The sequence below is a fragment of the Marmota flaviventris genome, chromosome 10, assembly GCF_047511675.1.
Source record: "Marmota flaviventris isolate mMarFla1 chromosome 10, mMarFla1.hap1, whole genome shotgun sequence".
Lineage (NCBI taxonomy): Eukaryota > Metazoa > Chordata > Mammalia > Rodentia > Sciuridae > Marmota > Marmota flaviventris.
The window spans coordinates 117,889,667-117,907,970 of NC_092507.1; the positions used below are offsets into that span (position 1 = coordinate 117,889,667).

At 49.1% G+C, this 18,304-nt stretch overlaps 2 protein-coding genes and 1 non-coding gene across 8 annotated transcripts; 1 reads left to right on the plus strand and 2 right to left on the minus strand.

Annotated features, from left to right (window-relative positions):
• Positions 1 to 104: 104 nt before the first annotated feature.
• On the minus strand, positions 105 to 8,710 carry Mettl25b (methyltransferase like 25B). Of its 5 annotated transcripts, none has more exons than XM_027920908.3 (9): positions 8,326 to 8,397; positions 7,418 to 7,443; positions 5,524 to 5,648; positions 5,168 to 5,320; positions 4,632 to 4,694; positions 4,266 to 4,409; positions 2,651 to 3,135; positions 849 to 1,033; positions 105 to 490 (listed from the first exon to the last, which is right to left on the minus strand). In XM_027920908.3, the coding sequence occupies exons 3-9, from the start codon at positions 5,605 to 5,607 to the stop codon at positions 369 to 371; spliced, it is 1,236 nt and encodes a 411-aa protein (XP_027776709.1). In that variant the 5' UTR covers positions 5,608 to 5,648; positions 7,418 to 7,443; positions 8,326 to 8,397; the 3' UTR covers positions 105 to 368. The 5 variants fall into 5 exon arrangements, with proteins under 5 accessions (XP_027776709.1, XP_071474433.1, XP_027776706.1 ...); XM_071618332.1 differs by having other exon boundaries at positions 7,418 to 7,730; positions 8,326 to 8,340; XM_027920905.2 differs by lacking the exon at positions 7,418 to 7,443 and having other exon boundaries at positions 5,168 to 5,360; positions 8,326 to 8,710.
• Trnat-agu (transfer RNA threonine (anticodon AGU)) lies at positions 1,574 to 1,645 on the minus strand. Its single transcript has one exon. It is a non-coding gene; the product is annotated as a tRNA-Thr (tRNA).
• A 123-nt stretch (positions 8,711 to 8,833) lies between the features above and the next one.
• Isg20l2 (interferon stimulated exonuclease gene 20 like 2) lies at positions 8,834 to 15,993 on the plus strand. 2 transcript variants are annotated; one of them, XM_027920816.3, is made up of 4 exons: positions 8,834 to 9,119; positions 9,777 to 10,667; positions 13,804 to 14,004; positions 14,994 to 15,993. In XM_027920816.3, exons 2-4 carry the CDS (start codon positions 9,933 to 9,935, stop codon positions 15,102 to 15,104), a joined length of 1,047 nt encoding a protein of 348 aa, XP_027776617.1. In that variant the 5' UTR covers positions 8,834 to 9,119; positions 9,777 to 9,932; the 3' UTR covers positions 15,105 to 15,993. The 2 variants fall into 2 exon arrangements, with proteins under 2 accessions (XP_027776617.1, XP_027776616.1); XM_027920815.3 differs by lacking the exon at positions 8,834 to 9,119 and having other exon boundaries at positions 9,142 to 10,667.
• Positions 15,994 to 18,304: the final 2,311 nt, after the last annotated feature.

Below are 18,304 nucleotides of genomic sequence, written 5' to 3' on the forward strand. Positions count from 1 at the left end.
AAAAAGAAGGGCTGGGAATTTAGCTCAGTGGCAAAGTGCCCCTGGTTCAATCCCCAGTATCACCCCCCACCCCCACCCCAAAAAAAGGAATGAAAGTCAAGTCATTGTTTTTAAATGTTTTTCTTTATTGATTTGTTTCAATGCCAGGGATCATTCCCAGGGCCTCCCACATGCTAGGCAAGTGCTCTGCCACTGAGCCACACCCCCAGCCCAGTTTTTAATAAATTAACAATAAAACTTCACACAATATTACATAACATGGATGGAGAGAGAGTATGAAACGAAGTTGGTAGACAGCTGGGATCCCAGGGAGGACGCAGGCTGCTGTGCACCCATGGTGTTTCAGAAGGGGTCTGCCTCAGGGTTTGTCAGCTGTCTTCAGTCTCCAGGGCAGAGAAAGCCTGGCCCAGGGGCATCTTGGTGGCCACCAGAACCAGGTTTCTAGGAGACAGCTCTGGGCTGAAAATGGGCAGGAGCTCAGCATGGAAGCCTAGAAGAAAGGGCTAATCAGAAGTGTCTTGAAACATCTACCCCCTTTTCCCCAAGGGGACAAAAGAGACCCTGTTCTTAAGTTCTCACTGATGGAGTGCTTGCTTAAAATCTGTTCCAGGAAGGCACCACCAGAGGCTCACTTGGTAGGATTTTTTTTTTTAAATCGTTTGTGTGTGTGTGAGAGAACCCAGGCCTTGTGCATGCACAGTAAGCACTCTATCAACTGAGGGGTATCCCCAGGCCGGAATGTGCATCCTTTAACAAACCCTATACCCCAGCCCACCAGCGATGACCCAGGCCCAGCAGATGTGGGGCCTGGGACTTGAAGGACCAACCCCAGAACTCCAGCTCCTCACCCTGCTCCTGAAGGTAGAGCAGCCGGTCCAGCAGAATCAGCGTCTCTACCAGCGGGGCCAGAAGAAGTGCCAGGCTGAAGAAGGCCACCACACGGTTCTCCTGGGCCTGGTGGGCCCGGAGGGTCGCCAGGTTCAGCGGCAGATGGGGATCCAGTCCCACTCGCTGTAGCCCACGCTGCACGTATCTGTGGAATCAGCCCCAATCAGCACTCAGTTTGGTTTTAGAAACCTCTACCTCCCACTTGAACTTTGCTACCCTAATATGCATTTTAAAATTTTATTATTATTATTATTTTGGCAGTACTGGGGAAGGCTGAATCCAGGGGTACTTTACCACTGAACTACATCCCTAGTGCTTTTTATTTTTTGAGACATGGTCATGCTAACTTGCCCAAGCCGGCCTTGAACATGCACTCCTCCCGTCTCAGCCTCTTAAATGAGTACCGTATCCAGCCTCATTTATTTTACTTTTAAGAGGTGAGGTCTTGGGCTAGGGACATAGCTCAGTTGGTAGAGTGCTTGCCTCGAAAGTTCAAGGCCTGAGTTCAATCCCTAGCACCACAATAAACAAATAGAGGTGAGGTCTTGCTATATTGCTCAGGCTGGCTCCAAACTCAGGGACTCAAGAGATCTTCCTGTCTCGCCTCTTGAGTGGCTGGAACTAGAGGCATTCACCATAGTGCCTGACCTAATATGCTGGGTGTTTTTTTTCTTTCTTTCTCTTTTTATGGTACTAGGGATTGAACCCAGGGCCTCATGCATACTAGGCAGGTGCTCTACCACTGAGCTACATCCCAGCCTTAACATACGTTTTTAAATGTTTCTCTCGCTGTGAATTCTGCCAATATCAATTGATACAAAAACTTATTTTCAGCCAGTTTTGTCCAAATTAGCCATATTTTAAGCATTTAAAAAACTATAAAAGCTGGGCCCAGCTGTGCACACCTGTAATTCAGGCATTCAGAAGGCTGAGGTAGAAGGATGACAAGTTCAAAACCAGCCTTGACAACTTAGTGAGATGCTATCCTGAAATTAAAAAAAAAATAAAAGTGCTGCTCAGTGGTAAAGCACTCCTGGGTTCTATTTCCAGTACCACAAAAAAAAAAAAAAAAAAAACAAAAAAACGGAAAATACAACTTTTCATTTGGCTGGCATCTAGTTGGTGGTGGAGTTTGCCTAGTAAAGCCCTAGGTTCAATTCCCAGTGCTGCAAAAAACAAATTTTATGAACCATACATGGTGGCACACACCTATAATCCCAGCACCTTGGAGGCTGAGGCAGGAGGATCTCAAGTTCAAAACAAGCCTCAGCAATTTACTGAGGCCATAAGCAACTTTGTGAGGCCCTGTCTCTAAATAAAAAATAAGAAGGGCTGGGTCAGTGGTTGAACACTCCTGGGTTCAATCCCTAGTAACAAACAAACAAATAAATAAACATAATTTTTTTCCCCTTTCTTTTGGGTGGTAATGGGGATTGAACCCAGGGGTGCTCTACCACTAAACCATATATCCCTTCCTTTTGACTTTTCATTTTAAGACAGTTTGCTAAAATTACCCAGGTTAGTCTTGAATTTGTGGTCCTCCTGCCTGACCCTCCTGAGTAGCTGGGATTATTACAGGAGTGTGCCACTGCTCCCAGCAAATGAACATCTTCTTTCAAAGAAATTTGAAGAAGTCGCCCCAGTCAGAAAACTGAACATCACCTCTCTGGGCAAAAGCTTTTCTTTGGATGTGCTAACAAGTGGGGATGGGTTGGAATCGGGTCTTGAGGTAGTGATCCCCCACCCCCCACTGCAACCTCACTCTTCGATCTTGAGCTCGTGGACCCTGGGGATCCCCTGCACCCCAGGCCGACGGAGCTCAGGCCGGGCACGTCGGATGACCATCTCCAGTGCTGCTCGGTAGCAGTGGGTTCGGAGGCCAGGGCCAGCTTTCTGTAGCCGCTTGGCATACTCCTCCAGGGCATGGCAGGCCCCCTCCCGGAGCCTGTAGGGCAGTTCATAGCCAGGCAGCCCAGCCACCCACTGACTCAGTGGGTAGCCTCCAGGGTCACTAAGCTTCATGTAGCAGCAGCCTACAGAGGCCAGGGCCACCACCTCCGGGCAGCAGCAGAAGTGCCTCAGCAAGGCCACACTCAGATCCCCGCAGGCGTGGAGGCCCGTCAGCAGCAGGCGGGCACTGCCACACTGTGAGCTGTCCAGCGGAAGCAGAAGCTCCCCACACAGGGCTGTGGGGTCCACCCATTGGACCACGTGGTAAGGGGAGTGGCGAGGGCCTGTTTGGGCCACCTGTGGAGGCAAGACAAGACAAAGACAGGTGGAAAGTTTCTTGTTCCCAGACCACCTCAGGCCACTGGAAGACCTGCCCACTGTCACTTCCTCAGAAGGAACGTGGGAAAGAAGCTGGGCCACAGGGGAGGGCTGGACCATGAATCCAGAGACAAGATAAACTCTTGTGTTTATCACCATTAATTTTGTAAATATTTTCATCTGTCAAACTCAGTTTTTCTTTTTTCCTATTATTATTATTTGGCTGTGAGAGATCAAACCCGAGTCTTGTGCACGGCGGGCCACACTCAACTACTGAGCTACACCTTCAGCCTCCCCAGGGTTTTGTTCTGCAGTACTGGAGACTGAACCAAGGGCCCCCCATGCACACTCTGAACTACATTCCCGGCCCTTTTTATTTATTTTTATTTTGAGACAGGGTTTAAGTTGCTCAGGCTGGCCTTGAACCTGTGATCCTCCTGCCTCGAGTTCCTGAATTGCCACCATACCTGGCTCTTAACTAATAACAAGTCTAGTATCTGACAGGACTGGGGATGTAGCTCAATGGTAAAGTGCTTGCTTGGCATGAACAAGGCCCTGGGTTTGACCCCCAGCACCACAACCAGTAATAATGCTCGACTGGCCACGTCTGGCTGTTATGAGAAGAACATATTGGTGTGAAAAGCATTTTGTCATTTTGGGTACTAGGGAATGATTCCAGGGACTCTTCACCATTGAGTTATATCCCCAGCACGTTTTATTTTGTTGGTATTGGGGATCAAAACTAAGGGTGCTTTACTCCTGACCTATATCCTTAGCCTTTTTATTTTTTACTTTTTGAGACAATGTCTTGAAGTTGCTTAGAGCCTTGCTAAGTTGCTGAAGCTGGCCCCAAACTTCAATCCTCCTGCCTCAGCCTCCCAAGTTGCTGAGGTTATAGGCATGTGCTACTGCACTCAGTAGGGAAAGCACTTTGTAACTAAAAAGTGCCTTTGAGATGTGGGGAGGCTTTGGGGAAAGGAAAAAGAGCAGAAACAGGGACATAACCATCTCAAGCCAAGAAACTTAAAAGTGGGGATTCAATCTCCATGCCCAGTTCTAGCCAAGCAGACCTGCTCCTGCAGCCCAGGCTTCAGTAAGGGCTACCCTACCTGTGGGTTCTTCTTCTCCTCTTTTTCTAGAGCCTGAAGGAGTTCCTGGTCCAGGCGCTGGGCTCTCTCCACCAGTCTCGGATTCCCTTCAATGCTCTTCACCTTTAGTCCCAGCCCCAGAGACATGAAGCGGGAGAGGTGGCCCTGAAGGCATGAGGAGGACAAAGGCAGCCCCATTCAGTGCCCTATCCACTGTTATCCTCAGTGGTCTGGACACTGGGATTTCAGGCCCCACAGAAGGCTTAAATTCTGCCCCGCCTGGTGCACCATTTCTCAGCGCCTGCCTCTCTGGGCCTGAGGTCTGATTACCTGCCTTCTAGATGTCCTCATGATTCAAAAAGACAGTGAACCAGGGGTTTGTCTCACCTGGCCTGAGCCCACGTCCACAACCTGGGTGCATCCTGTGAGATCACTCAGCTTCTTTACCAACTGAAAGAGGAGGGAACAAAGGTCTCCTGGCCATCGGCTCTTGACTCCCAGAGCAAACACCAGGGAAGAGTGTTTGGGTATGAGGGTACAGGAGTCAAAGACGGAAATGTAAGGTGGATAGAGGGCGCCATGGAAGATACAAGAGATGGAAACCAGTCAAAGATGAGGGTGGTGCCCCTTCCAGGTTGAGGCCATTTTGCTTTCCCTTTAGGTCAGTGACTCAATCTCCCCCACAGAATAAGAGCCTTGTGAAGCGAAAACCAGACTGAAGATGCAAAAATGGGAATAAGAGTGATTGAGATATAGCTTGTCAATCAATCCAGCAAAACGAAGGAGATATGATTACAGTATAACTGCTCAGAGAGAGAACTTCTAGGGCTTCCATGGGAGGAAAGGGGCACACACTTATAACCCATGGACTTAAGGAGTGCCTGGGTTCCCAGATACCATCTACATTCCAGCCATCTCCTCACCTCTCCCAGTCTCCGAATCTCATGCTGCTTCTTGGGCCTGACGTGTTTCCGGAAGGGGGCTGTCAGTCGGGAGCTCTGGCTGGGGTTCTCCAGGAACTCTGAGGGGGTTTGAAAGCCAGGCGTCCGGGTAAAGGCCAGGGCATAGGCTGTGGACTTCAGGGCCAGCAGGGTGAGTGGCCACACCGACCTGTACCTGAGATATTCCAGCCCAGGCCACCAGTGAATCACCCTATCACATTCCCAGGGCACCAGTTTATAACCCAAGGACCCAGGAAAAGCTCATGAGACTCTGAGCAATAGCTTGTTGCAGGACCAAGTGCCTTGGGCTCCCCAGCACAGGACCCCTTTGGCCATACCTGACCACCTCCCCTTCCCCAGGCATCCCCAGTAGCAGTGTGGCCAGCTGTGGTGGGTTCAGTCCATCCAGCGCTTCCTGCCATGAGCAAGGGAGTGTGCCCCACAAGTTATCTGTGAAAAATTCCTATAGGAAAAGGAAAAAAGCAATCAGCAGGATACTATCTTCTATCATTCCCACTCTCCTCTCCCTGGCGATAACCTGTTGTTGTATGTGCTGAACATTTGTGTATTTTTGCTCATTGATTTATTCACCACAAATTCTAGGGCTAAGTGGGGGTAGTGGCCCACACCTACAATACCAGCAACTTGGGTGGCTGAGGCAGGAGAATCACAAGTTTGGGGCCAGCCTCAGCAGCTTAGTGAGACCCTGCCTCAAAATTAAATAAAGGGCTGGGAATGTAGCTCAATGGTAGACTATTTTAACCACAAATCTTACTATTATGTTCAAATATAATGCACCATTTAAAAATGGAAAAAATAAATAACTTATTTCATTTTTTAAAAATGGTAGGGCTGAGGATATAGCTTAGCTGGTAGAGTGCTTGCCTCGAATGCACAGGCACTGGGTTCAATCCCCAGCACCACAAAAAAATAAAAATAAATAAAGAAAGGTAGAGTACACTTAGGTTCAATCCTTAGTACCACAATAATTAACTAATTAATTCTGGGCTTTGTTTGGGTCATGTACCAAGTTTCTAATCTAAGCTCAGAAAATACAAAAATAAAGCAGAGATAAGATTTTTGCAGAATTTACTGTCTCCTTCCAGCACTGCTGGCCCATATGGCCACTGGCTGCAACCAGCAAATACCTCCTACTCTTTAGAATCAGCTCTTTTGTCAAGCCTGCTCCAGTGCCCTCAACTCCCAGGTGGTTTACCTGGGCACAGTAGCACACACCTGTAATCCTAGCAATAGGAGGCTGAGGCAGGAGGATCCCAAGTTCAAGGCCAGCCAGCCTCAGCAACTTTGTGAGAACCTCAACAACTTCGAAGGACCCTGTCTCAAAAGTAAAAAGGACTGGGGATGTAGCTTACTGTCAAAGCACTCTGGGGTACCCACCCCCTCCCCCCGCAAAAAAAAAAAAATTTAAAAGGGAAAAAACACATGACTCAGTTTTTTGTTTTTTTCTTTTGGTACTGAGGATTGAACCCAATGGTGCTTTATCAAGGAGCTACATCCAAAGCCCTCCCCAATTTTATCTTGAGACAGGGTCTCACTAAGTTGCTTTAAGGCCTCACTGAGTTGCTGAGATAGGCCTTGAATTTGCAACCCTCTTGTCTCAGCCTCTCATGAGTATTACAGGTGTGGGCCACCTCTGGGGCTTAAGGTAGATGTTAACCCCCATTTTACAGATGTGGAAACTGATACAGCAATTAAATAATTTGCCCAAGTCAAAAAACTAGTAAGTAGCAGAACTGGGACTTGAAACCAGTTTTACTCGAGTCCTTGATCTTAACCAGTCTGCTCTATTGCTTTTCTATGGAGGAAAGCATTCCAGACAGATCAATAATTGCAACTGTAAAGGCCCAGATGCTTGCCACATTTGTGGAACAGAAATCAGGCCAATTTGAAGTACAGCAGAGTGAAGGTAAGAGAATGAAATCTGATGAGGATTGAAGAGGCAACAGCCAGATCATATACAGTGGGTTTTTTGGTACCAGGTATTGAAACCCAGGGGTGCTTAACCACTGAGCCACTTCCCCAGCCCTTTTTATATTTTATTTGGAGACAGGGTCTCGCCAAGTTGCTCAGAACCTTGCTAAATTGCTGAGGCTCCAAATCTGCTGGGATTACTGGTGTGCACCACCACACCCAGCTATATACCTGTCTGTAGATAATAAATTTATTTCATCAAAGGACCTAGATAGCAAGAAATATCATGATACAACTTACATTTGAAAGGCTCCTTCAGTGAAGAGCTGGTTATGGAGGAGCAGAAGTAAATACAGAGAGACATTAGGAAGTAGTTTCGGAGAGAGATGGTGGCTTTCGGGATGACAGCAATGGATATGGAACAAAACAATTAATTTAGAATCTATTCTGAAAGTAGAGAACTTGAAGTATTAGATTGTGGATCAATTAAGAGCTGAATCAAGGATGGTTTCTGGTTTGGGGTCTTCACAACTCAATGGATGTGCTGTTTACACATTATCTCCTTTGTTCTTTACAATGATCCTTCAGATAGAGATCCACTTTGCAGATTAAACTGGGGGTAGGAGTAAAAGGAGGAGAAAGAGGAGGAGGGGTGGGGGGGAGAAGAGCCTAAGGTTAACACAGTAGAGGAGGTAAGATTCTAGTCCTAGTCTGTCTGATGCCCAAGTTGAACTATCCACAAAACAAGGAATTTATTCAAGGTTTGAATGAATGAATGAATGAACACATGAGTTCTTGGAACACTTCCTGTATTTCTAGGAGAGTTCAACGCACCTCCAGCCCAGCTCAAATAAATGTCCATGTATTTTATTACCTTGGATTTTGAGAAACTTAGAAAAACAACCTAAGTATTAGAAAAGGGGGGGTAGCCCCAGGTTTTTTGAAATTATTATTATTTGTAAATGGACACAATGCCTTTATTTTTATTTTTTAAATTTTTTATGTGGTGCTGAGGTCGAACCCAGTGCCTCACACGTGCTAGGAAAGCGCTCTATCACTAGGCTACAACCCCAGTCCCAAATCACCCCAGTTTTAAGCTTTTCTTGTACAAAAACAAACTCATAGAACTCTCCAAATTCTCTCCCTGTCGTGGGCACCTAGCCAACCACACGACCAGCAGCACCCCGCCCACAGCCCTGTGGCCTCACGATGATGTAGGCATCCAGGATGGAACGGTAGAGTGCCAGGACACGGGTGAGGTTCACGGCTAGCTGCCTCCTCTCCTCCGGAGAGAGGCCCCGGGCGGAGACACCCGGCATCCCGGGATGCAGCCGGTGACGCAGCGGGAGAGAATGCGAGGGAAAGTGGACCCAGGGTCAGAACCGCGCTGGCCCAGGACCCGGGCCGGGCTCATCCGCAGGCAGAACGGGAAGAGTTTGGAGCCCGGTGTCCGACGCAGCTTCTCTGGGATACCATACTGGAGTTACAAATATGAGGCTCAGCCCCCGACCGCCCGACGTCACAAGTCAAGACGTCCGACTGCGCGGTGTCTGGCTGCGAGGCACTTGGGGCGGGATGTCGGCGCCGTGACGCCACAGAGCCGCGCAGCCGCCCTACGTTCATCAAGTGGGCGGGCGAAACTTAAGTCCCGCCCTTTCCCGTGCAAGGCCCTCCCCTCCCGGAAGTAGGGCCTGGAGTTCCCGGCGCGCTGCAGTTCGGACTAGTAGCGGCTTCTCCTTACCTTCGAGTTGTACCTCCACGGAGCTAGAGGGGCCGGGGAGCGAATCCCGCCCCCGCCCCCGCCGCCGCCGCCGCCGCTGCCGCTCCTCACACACTCGGAATCATTGGCTTCGCTACCGGAAGCGGGGGCGCTGCGGGCGCGCGCGCGCCGGCCCCCGACACGTTCCAACCCGCGCGCCTGCCGTCCCGGGGCTCGTCGGCACGCGCCGACTTCCGCCTCAGGCTCGGGACGCCTCCGTTCCTAGAGGGGCCCATCTTGGAGGTAGGTATATGGGCTTGTGGGAACGGTCCCCACCGGGAGAACCGTCGGAATGTGCTTGCTGAGGTGGGCGACCTCGATTGTTAATTCCCTGCCACTCGGCACCGCTGTTGTGTGGTGTCAAAGGTCTCTGCCTGGGAGGACTTGGGTAAGATGCGCGTGGAGGTTACTTCCTCCCAAGCAGATCCGAGAGAGGGGTGCCTGGATTTGTGTCTCTATTCGTGGGCTCACGACTCAGATGCCACCTGTGCCGTACTCCGGTGTCACACTCCTCACCTGAGCATCTTAGACATTGTCTTTCTGGTCGGATTACAGCGCTTGCCTGTTCTGGCTTCCCGAACCTCAGGCTTCGAACTCGACGGGCCCTTTGGGTCCTTCTTTTTCTTTGGTGCTGGTGATGGAACCCGGGGCCTCCGTCCTGCTAAGCACTGCACTCCACAGCTGAGCCCAGCCCTTTCATTTTACAATGAGACTGAGACCTTAAAAGGTGAATGACACTCCTAAGACCGCACAGTTGTGAATCGTGGGACTTCCTGGCTCACACCAGTACTCCTTCCATCATTTCATGATACAGTTTCATTTCCCCTCTGATGAGTTGTTTTGATGCCTTCCCTCTCTTAAATCCCACAGAGATTGGTCTTATCTCATTTCTTCCTCTAGGCCTATGGGTGCAGGTACCAGGATCGCTTTCTTCCCCAGGGTTTTCTGCAGACCTTCTCATGTTGGACAATGTGATTCATTAGAAAAAGAGCCCCTCATCCTCTTCCTATCCATGAGCCACTCTTCCTAACTGCTGTCCCACCATCCACTGCCCTCATGTCTGCTATACTCCTGAATCTGGATTTTGGGAGATCTCCACCCAAAAAGGCATTGGAAGGAAATGCCAAGCATCAAAAGTTTGTTAAGAGGCGGCGGCTCTTGGAACAGAGGGGCATTCTCAATAAAAAGAAGCAGACTACTAGCAGGGTGCCTAAATTACACTCAGAACCTCCAAAGAAAGGGGAAAATGTGAGAGTAGATGGTACTTGCAAGATCCCTCCCCTTTCAAAAAAGAACACAGCTGCATCCAGCAGTGGGTCAGGATTGTCTCTGGACAAGAAAGCTGGAGTGTCTTGGCTGACCCCTGCTCCTTCAAAGAAGGCTAATTCTGTTGCAGCTAAAGTAGATTTGCTGGGGGAATTCCAGAGTGCCCTTCCAAAGATTCAGAGCCACCCAACTTGCTCCCAAAAGAAGACCCCCCAGAAGAAGAACCCTCCTCAGAACAATGCCACACAGAATTCCACCAGAGCTCACTCAGAGAGTAAATGCTCTGGAATATCCCAGAAGTTTCCAGGAAAGATGGTGGCAATTGACTGTGAGATGGTGGGCACAGGACCCAAAGGGCATGTTAGTTCCTTGGCTCGATGTAGCATTGTCAACTATGATGGAGATGTGCTTTATGATGAGTACATCCTTCCACCCTGCCACATTGTGGACTACCGGACCAAATGGAGCGGTATCAGCAAGAAGCACATGGTTAATGCTACACCCTTCAAGACCGCGCGGAGCCAGGTGAGAGGCATGGGTCTTGATGATGACAGTGAGGTGCGTGGGGAGAGTCTGAGACATTTTTTCCCCTGGTACTGGGCTGTGAACCCGGTAGGTACTGTACCACTGAACTATATCCCCACCCCTTTTTGTGTTTTGAGACAAGTCCTTGCTGAATTGCCCAGGCTGGCCTTGAACTTGTGGTCCTCCTGGCTCATTCTCCCCAAGTATCTAGGATTACAGGTGTGTGCCACTGCGCCCAGCTGTCCGAAATCTTCATCAAACACTAAAGGACTGTGGAGGGAGAGAGAAAAGTGTCAGATGGTTTAGAAGGCTCATTTTTCCTGGGCACAGTGGTGCACGCCCTAATCCCAGCGACTTGGGAGGCTGAGGCAGGAGGATCTCAAGTTCAAAGCCAGCCTCAGCAGCTTAGCAAAGCGCTAAGCAACTCAGTGAGACCAATAAAATACAAAATAGGACTGGGCATGTGGCTCAGTGGTCAAGTACCCCTGAGTTCAATCTCTAGTACCCACCGCCCCCCCCTCACAAAAAGTGCTTGTTTGGGGAGTAAGAAGGGTTGAAAGGAATATACAACAGATTTCACTAACAATGACCTATTTTAGGTATCAAGTGGGATGGACTGAAGTATGCATAGAGAAGTAACAGCCAGTAATGAAGTGCTTTTTTTTTTTTTTTTTAATTTTTGGTGACCAAGGTCCTTGTGCTCGAGAGACAGGAACTCTACCAACTGAGCTATGCCCCCATCCCAATAGCTAGTAATGAAACTGAGCAGAGTAGCAGGCATGAGGGTCCAGAGAAGGTGCTATTGGGGAATGCCTTATGGAATTGGAATCTAGGATTGAGAGAAGCCCGGTGGAGAGGGCTTCCCAAGGCAAAAAAGCGGCCTGGGAGCTGGGTGCAGTGGCACATGCCTGTAATTTCAGTTATTCTGGAGGCTGAGGATCCCAAGTTTGAGGCCACCCTGGGCAACAGTGGTAGATTGCTTGTCTAGCATAAGGAAGCCTTGGGTTCCATCCCCAGTAACGCAAAAAGAAAAAAAAATAGCCTGTGGGCTGGGGTTGTGGCTCAATGGTAAAGCACTTGCCTTGCATGTGTGAGGCACTGGATTTGATCCTCAGCACCACGTAAAAATAAAGACACTGTATGTTCACCTACAACTAGAAACATTTAAAAAATATAACTTGTGTTCAGCATTTCTCTAATAAAAATGAGTCAAGTTTATTCCTTTAAAAAAAAATATCCTGGGACACTATATAAAGTGCTGGTAGGGGAGAGCAGACAGCTGTTAGAGCTAGGGCATCAGGTGCACAACTGAGGCAGGCGGCCTGTGGTGAAAGGCATAAGAAACACAGGCCCGTGCACAGGAGTTCTCATGCATTCAGCCAACCCACTCATCTGGCTCTGGGGTCAATCTTTTTTTGATGGGCCTATATTTACGGTGCTGAGAATTGAACCCAGTGCTTTACACATGCCAGACAAGCGCTCTACTACTGAGCCACAGCCCCAGCTCCCTGTGGTAAATTTTGAGAGCCAATAGGAAACAAAAAAGGAGATTGAGCTGGGGCCGGTGAAGGAAGAGGAGGGTGAAAGCTGAATCTGCTTAGGAGTCCACCAGAGGGCACCCTGAGTCCATTTTGCAGTTTTAGGTTCCTGCTCTGCTACAATAATTCCTTAAATGCCAGAGGAGTCCTTGGAGGAGGTTCATCAGAGGTCAGACGGCTGGTTATTAGACAAGACATGGGAGAAAGAATTAAAGGACATCCTCTTCACAGGGGCACAGTTGAGTAAAGGCTTGGGAGAAACAGAAGGTGGGTCTTAGATTTGTCTCACCTTTAATGAGAGCTTATGTTGAAGGACATGAAAAAAGGTGGTTGTAGACAGGAAGCTGCCATGAGCAACTAAATGCTCAGTTAATTGGGCTGCCTGTGGTTTTCATCATAAAGCACTATCCCGTGACCAGGCTGGGATTAACTAAGGTATGCTCACTGAGTGTGGCCTTTTTGATTGGGGTCTTTTTAGAAGGCCCTGCAGGACTATTGCTTTTGTTCCCAGTCTGTTTGGAATGCCATTTGGGGAATGGCCTTCAGAGCCCACAGGCATTCATTGATTGTCCTCCTTGGTAGTATATCTTCATGCTCTAAGACCATGAAATGGTGAGAAGTTACTTGATTCCAAGACTAGTTTTAGTTTATAGTGGTTTTGTCTGTTTGGGTGTTAGGAATTGAAGCCAGGGATACTTTACCACTTAGATACATCCCCATTCTTTGTTATTTTCTTATATTTTGAGACAGAGTCTTGCCTAGGCTGATCTTGAGTTTGTGATCCTCCTGCTTCAGCTTCCCAAGTTGTTGGGGTTATAGGGGTGCCTCCCTGTGCTCGGCAGTTCTTAAGCCTCGGCAGTTTCATCACTCCTGCGAGAGTGATGAAAACCAGACCCTTCTCCCCAAAGCAACCATACTCACTTATTTGCCTGTAATCTGAGGGCTTCTCTAGTCTCCCTGGAGCCCATCTTTGACTTTGTGGGTCTCATCCATGTGTATTTCAGAAGAAGGAAAATGTGGAGAGAGTATTTCAAGGATGGGGAGGTGGGCTGTTGGTGAAAAGAAACCAGAGGGAGCTGGGCACAGTGGCGCATGCCTGTTTTCTTAGCAGTTTGGGAAAGCTGAGGCAGGAGGATCCCAAGTTTGAGCCAACCTGGGCAACTTAGCAAGACCCTATTTCAAAATAAAGAAGAGGGGCTGGGGATGTAACTCGGTGGTAAAATGCCCCTGGTTCAATCCCCAGTGTCACATTGGGGGCGGGGGGACAGGAACTGCTGGGCATGGTGGCACTCTCCTGTAATCCCAGCACCTCCGAGGCTGAGACGGGAGGATCACGAGTTCAAAGCCAGCCTCAGCAGAAGCGAGGTGCTAAGCAACTCAGTGAGACCCTGTCTCTGATAAAATACAAAATTGGGCTGGGGTGTGGCTCAGTGGTCGAGTGCCCCTGAATTCAATCACTGGTATCATTCCCCGCCCCCCCCCCCGCCCCCCCCCCGCAAAATAAAAAAAGAGGAGCCAGTGGCCATGCTGGACTTGCTGGCTGCAGGATTCCAGCTGTGTCTTGTTTCTTCCCACCCACTCCTTCATTCCTCTTCCAGATCTTGAAGATACTCTTGGGGAAGATAGTGGTAGGGCATGCCATCCACAATGACTTCAAAGCCCTGCAGTACTTTCACCCCAAGTCCCTCACCCGAGACACCTCCCAAATCCCCCTCCTCAACCGGAAGGCCAACTGCCCAGAGAATGCCACCATGTCTCTGAAGCGCCTCACCAAGCAGCTGTTACACCGGGACATACAGGTAACCTCTCCTTCAGCACCACCCCTTCACACACACCTTGGGTGCACTGCAGGCACTCATCGCTGCCTCTCTGCAGGCTCTGACCCCACAAGTGCTCAGGCTGTAGGGTTCCAAATGGCTTCTCTTGTGGGGAGAGCTTTTTGGGGTCAGGGGCCTAGTGGTTTCTCTATCTGTGCATCAGATATAGTAATTCCTGTGGATAATAATTCCTCCTTCACAGAATGTTCCAGGTAGTGCTTTGGAAAAGGAAAAGAAAGTCCAAAGGGGCTACAGAACCCTAAACAGAAGAAGCAGGCGGTGGTCTAAAAGAATAAGGAGCATACGTGTGTGGCCCCATCTGCTTGGGAGGCTAAGGCAGGAGGAAGTTCGAGGCCAGCCTTGGCAGTTTAATGAGATCCCGTCTCAAAAAAAATAAAAAGTTCTGGAGGTGGGCTGAGTGGTAGCGCACCCCTGGGCTCAGTCCCCAGGACCAAGAAAATCAAAGATAAAGAACATGAAGCCATGTAAGGACTGTCACATGCTGCATGTGCTTAGCATTTGAGGAGGGGTCTCCCAGGAGGCAGCTGTGGGCGGGTCATACGGAGAGTAGGTGGGGGACTGAGAAGTGGGGGAGTCTCAGAAGGCCCGTCTTTCAGGTGGTCGTGTCCTTCTCTGTAGAACTTAGACTGATACAGGTGCACACGCTGCCATAGAAGTGACTGAGGTGACGGTAGCAAGAACCTCCTAGGAAGACGGGTACATGGCTCAGTTGGTAGAGCGGTTGCCTCGTATGCACAAGGCGCTCGGTTCAATCCCCAGCACCACAAAAGGTGGGGAAAAGAATTTCCTGGGAGTTCAAGCCCTGAGATTAGATAGAGTAGGGACCCAGAGTTGTGTCTTTGCAGCCAGCCTGCTGGAGGAAAAACAGCATGGAGCCACCGCCAGGGGGCAGGATCACCAGGAAGAACAGGGTTTGTGTGGCCTCATGCTCTTCTCTTCCTCCTGTTCAGGTCGGGAAGGGCCATTCCTCTGTGGAAGACGCCCAGGCCACCATGGAGCTGTACAAGCTGGTTGAAGTTGAGTGGGAACAACACCTGGCCCAGGATGTCCCGAAAAACTAGCAGCTGTGGGGAGACAGGCCGCACCCAGGAGAACCAGGGCAGCAGGTCCATGCCTGCCTCCGCTCGCTTCACACCTGTGGAAGCTGGACTTGCTGGGGAGACGCTCTCCTCCCCAGACCTAATATCCACTGAAATCTCACCTCAGCTCTGTGTCCTGTATCTGGTTAAGTGTCCCATGGAAGCAGGAGACCTTCACGTCAGATTCCAGCCCTGGATTGCTTATATGGTGCTAACCACGGGTCCCAGGGTGCTTTGTGCCAGTCAGGCTTTTTGGTTTCCAGGGCAGGGCATACTGGGAAATGTAGTTTCCCACATTGCCTTATCACTAGGGTGGCCATAAGTCTCTTGTTTTTTAGAGACAGGTTGGGGTTGGGGGGTCGTCGAGGTTAACCTCAAATTCCTGGGCCCCAGCAATCCTCCTTACCTCGGCTTCCTGAGTCGCTGGGACTGGAGGCCTGTGCTCCCATGCCCAGCATTTTTTATTCTCAAGTAATGAACGGCGTCCTTTCACTTTCAAAAGTGTCCTGATTGGATACAGAATGGTTGGTCACATTGTGGATCCCAGACCCTGCTTTTGCTGCAGAGTCTACGTCCAGCCTGCTAGGGTGCCACCTACCAACTTTGAGAAGAGCCACTATTAGTGAGGTTTTGTTCTTAAGGCTAGAAGACAGTGAGGTAAGAGTGTAGCTTAGAAATCAACTTTCCTGATTTAGAAAAGCAGTTTCTTACCTAGAATAGTAGAGGATTTATTTAATTTAGGTTCTTAGAAGGTTGAAAATGAGTTAACCTGGTTTTAATGTTTTTGTTTTCTGTTTTTAGTCTTTTACCTTTGCTAAACCAAGCGTCTAAAACTCAGATGATCTCTTTGATAAATTTTTATAATGGAAAACAGTTGTGTGGTCATTTCTCCCCCCGACTCCTTTTGTGGTGCTGGCAATTGACCCAGCCTCACGTGCACTGGACAAACACTCTACCACTGGGCTATGTCCCCACCTGGCGGGGTTTGTAGTTTGTTTTTGACTTCACATTAAATAGCATTGTCATAGGGACTGTGGCATTGTATAGTTCTGTGAGGGCCCTGGGGTCCTTGTGGGTGACACTAACTGAGGCTTCTCTCTGCTGGAAGTCATGGAGAAGCATTGACCAAGCCTTGGTATATAACCCAAGTCACACACATGATGCCTTGTCCTGGTCCCAACCACACATCAACCAGCACACCCAAAATGACACCTGAACCATGAAAATATCCTGACATGGACGATGCATGACCAGGACAGGAAGGCAGAGAATGATTCAGTGGGCATGAGGGAGGGACAGAGTGGGGGAGGAAGGATGCTTGGTGACGCCAGCCTGGTCCTGCTGCCAGCTCTTCCTGGTGGTACACACCCTCATCTTGGGAAGGTGAGTCACGGGTCTGACCTTGTGTCCGGGATTACTATCTGCATTTTGACTTGAGAGAATGCAAGACTCCAAATGGACAACCAGGACTTGTGCTCTCTTGAGAAGCTGGTCTGATGCCAGGGGCCAGAGGCAGCCAGGACTGCCAGCGGAAGGGAAATTGCTGCAGCCAAACCAGCCCCAAGACAGCCTGGTCCTTGTGTGCTGCACTATAGGGTTCACTCGCACAGGAGCAAGGTGGTTCCTGTGAGGCCTGACCTGTAATGTCCTAGCTTCATGGAGAGGTGCCAGCCCCCCGCCCCCTTACACAGCTCTAAGTGGGAATGATCCAGGAAGGTCACAGCAAAACCTAGAAGCACATGTGATCAGCAAACTGGGAAAGTCTTTAGCATCAGTCTTCAGAATTTTTATCAGCTAAAACAAAACTGGCTTTGTATCATGACTTTTCTGCCCCACCCACCACCCACCCAGTGTGTAGAAAGGCACCTGGTTTCTCTTGAGTACCCTGTTGGAAAGAGTTCAGTTCTGCTTGTGCTCACCAAGAACCTGGAAGATGGAGGGCCTCGCAGAATTTAATTGGTCACCCTCAGCAAACTTTCTGATCAGAGTCCAGGTTACCTCGAGAGGGTGCCTGGGACCGACTATATTTTAGTTCCTTTCCTTTTCTGTCGCTCTGCCCAGGGTCCTGACTTCATCTAAGCCCCATTGTGGATTGCTGTCTGAATCTCAACAAGTCCTGTCTGCCTTATGCTGTCACTTCTGACAGAATATGCAGAACAAATCCAAGCTCTCAGTATGCTTACTTTACATGACATAAGGAGGTTTTCTTTTTGTTTTTTTGCAATACTGGGATTGAACCCAGCAGTGTTTTACCACTGACCTACATCCCCAGCACTTTTTGTTTTTTATTTTGGCACAGGGTCTTGCAAAGTTGCCAAGGCTGCCTTCAACTTGCAAACCTCCAGCCTCAGCTTTCTAAGTAGCTGGGATGACTGGTGTGTGCCACCACTCCTGGCCCATATAAGGTTCAAAGAGCCTTTGTTGCAAATGAGGTAGGAAAAGAGAGGGTGAGAGTCACATCCTACCAAACATTTGCTAAACTCCATTTGGCAAAATGGTTCTTGAAAGGGTAAAGGGGACAAGTATTTTGGGATGGCCCTACTGAATCCTCTACCTGAAGAACCTCTGATCTATCGGCAGAGGCTCCAAGGAGGACTCATTTGATTCCAAGTTTAACAGATGATTAGAGCTGACAATGGGAAAGATCAACAGTACTGTAATTATGATCTTGCCTCAAGGCACATTAGTCTAAGTTCAAATTCAGAGACAATTGTGTGAATGTGATGTGCCAGGTTATATATGAATGCCTCCATCTATAGTGCGTAGTACAATATCCTCTTGTAGTCCACAAAGCATTTTTAATTTACCTTATACTGTAGTTCAAGTCCACCAGCTGGGCCCGGTGGCACACTCCTGTAATCCCAGTGGCTCAGGAGGCTGAGGCAGGAGGATCATGAGTTCATAGCCAGACTTAGCAACTTAGTGAGGCCCTAAGCAACTCAGTGAGACCCTGTCTAAATGGGAAAAAAGGGCTGAGGATGTGGCTCAGCTTAGTAGTTTGTCCCTGGGTTCAATCCCTCGTACGTGGTACCAAAAAAAAAAAAAAAAGTCCACCACACAGCACACAACTTAACAGCAGAGTGTGTTGCATTGATACTGGGCTCCAAGTGTGATTTTGCAATTTAACAAGTTTGTTTTGGGGAGGGGGGTGTGGTATTGTGGGTTGAACCCAGGGGCACTCT

What these genes read in the sequence shown, in the direction of transcription:
- Mettl25b (XM_027920905.2), bottom strand. Translation starts at nt 8,436, where the DNA reads ATGCCGGGTGTCTCCGCCCGGGGCCTCTCTCCGGAGGAGAGGAGGCAG. An exon ending in TCCTGGATGCCTACATCATC is followed by an intron (nt 5,649 to 8,325) that starts GTGAGGCCACAG and finishes CTTTTCCTATAG; the next exon opens with GAATTTTTCACAGATAACTT. An exon ending in AGATTCGGAGACTGGGAGAG is followed by an intron (nt 4,695 to 5,167) that starts GTGAGGAGATGG and finishes CTCCTCTTTCAG; the next exon opens with TTGGTAAAGAAGCTGAGTGA.
- Isg20l2 (XM_027920816.3), top strand. Translation starts at nt 9,933, where the DNA reads ATGTCTGCTATACTCCTGAATCTGGATTTTGGGAGATCTCCACCCAAA. An exon ending in TCAAGACCGCGCGGAGCCAG is followed by an intron (nt 10,668 to 13,803) that starts GTGAGAGGCATG and finishes TTCCTCTTCCAG; the next exon opens with ATCTTGAAGATACTCTTGGG. An exon ending in TGTTACACCGGGACATACAG is followed by an intron (nt 14,005 to 14,993) that starts GTAACCTCTCCT and finishes CCTCCTGTTCAG; the next exon opens with GTCGGGAAGGGCCATTCCTC.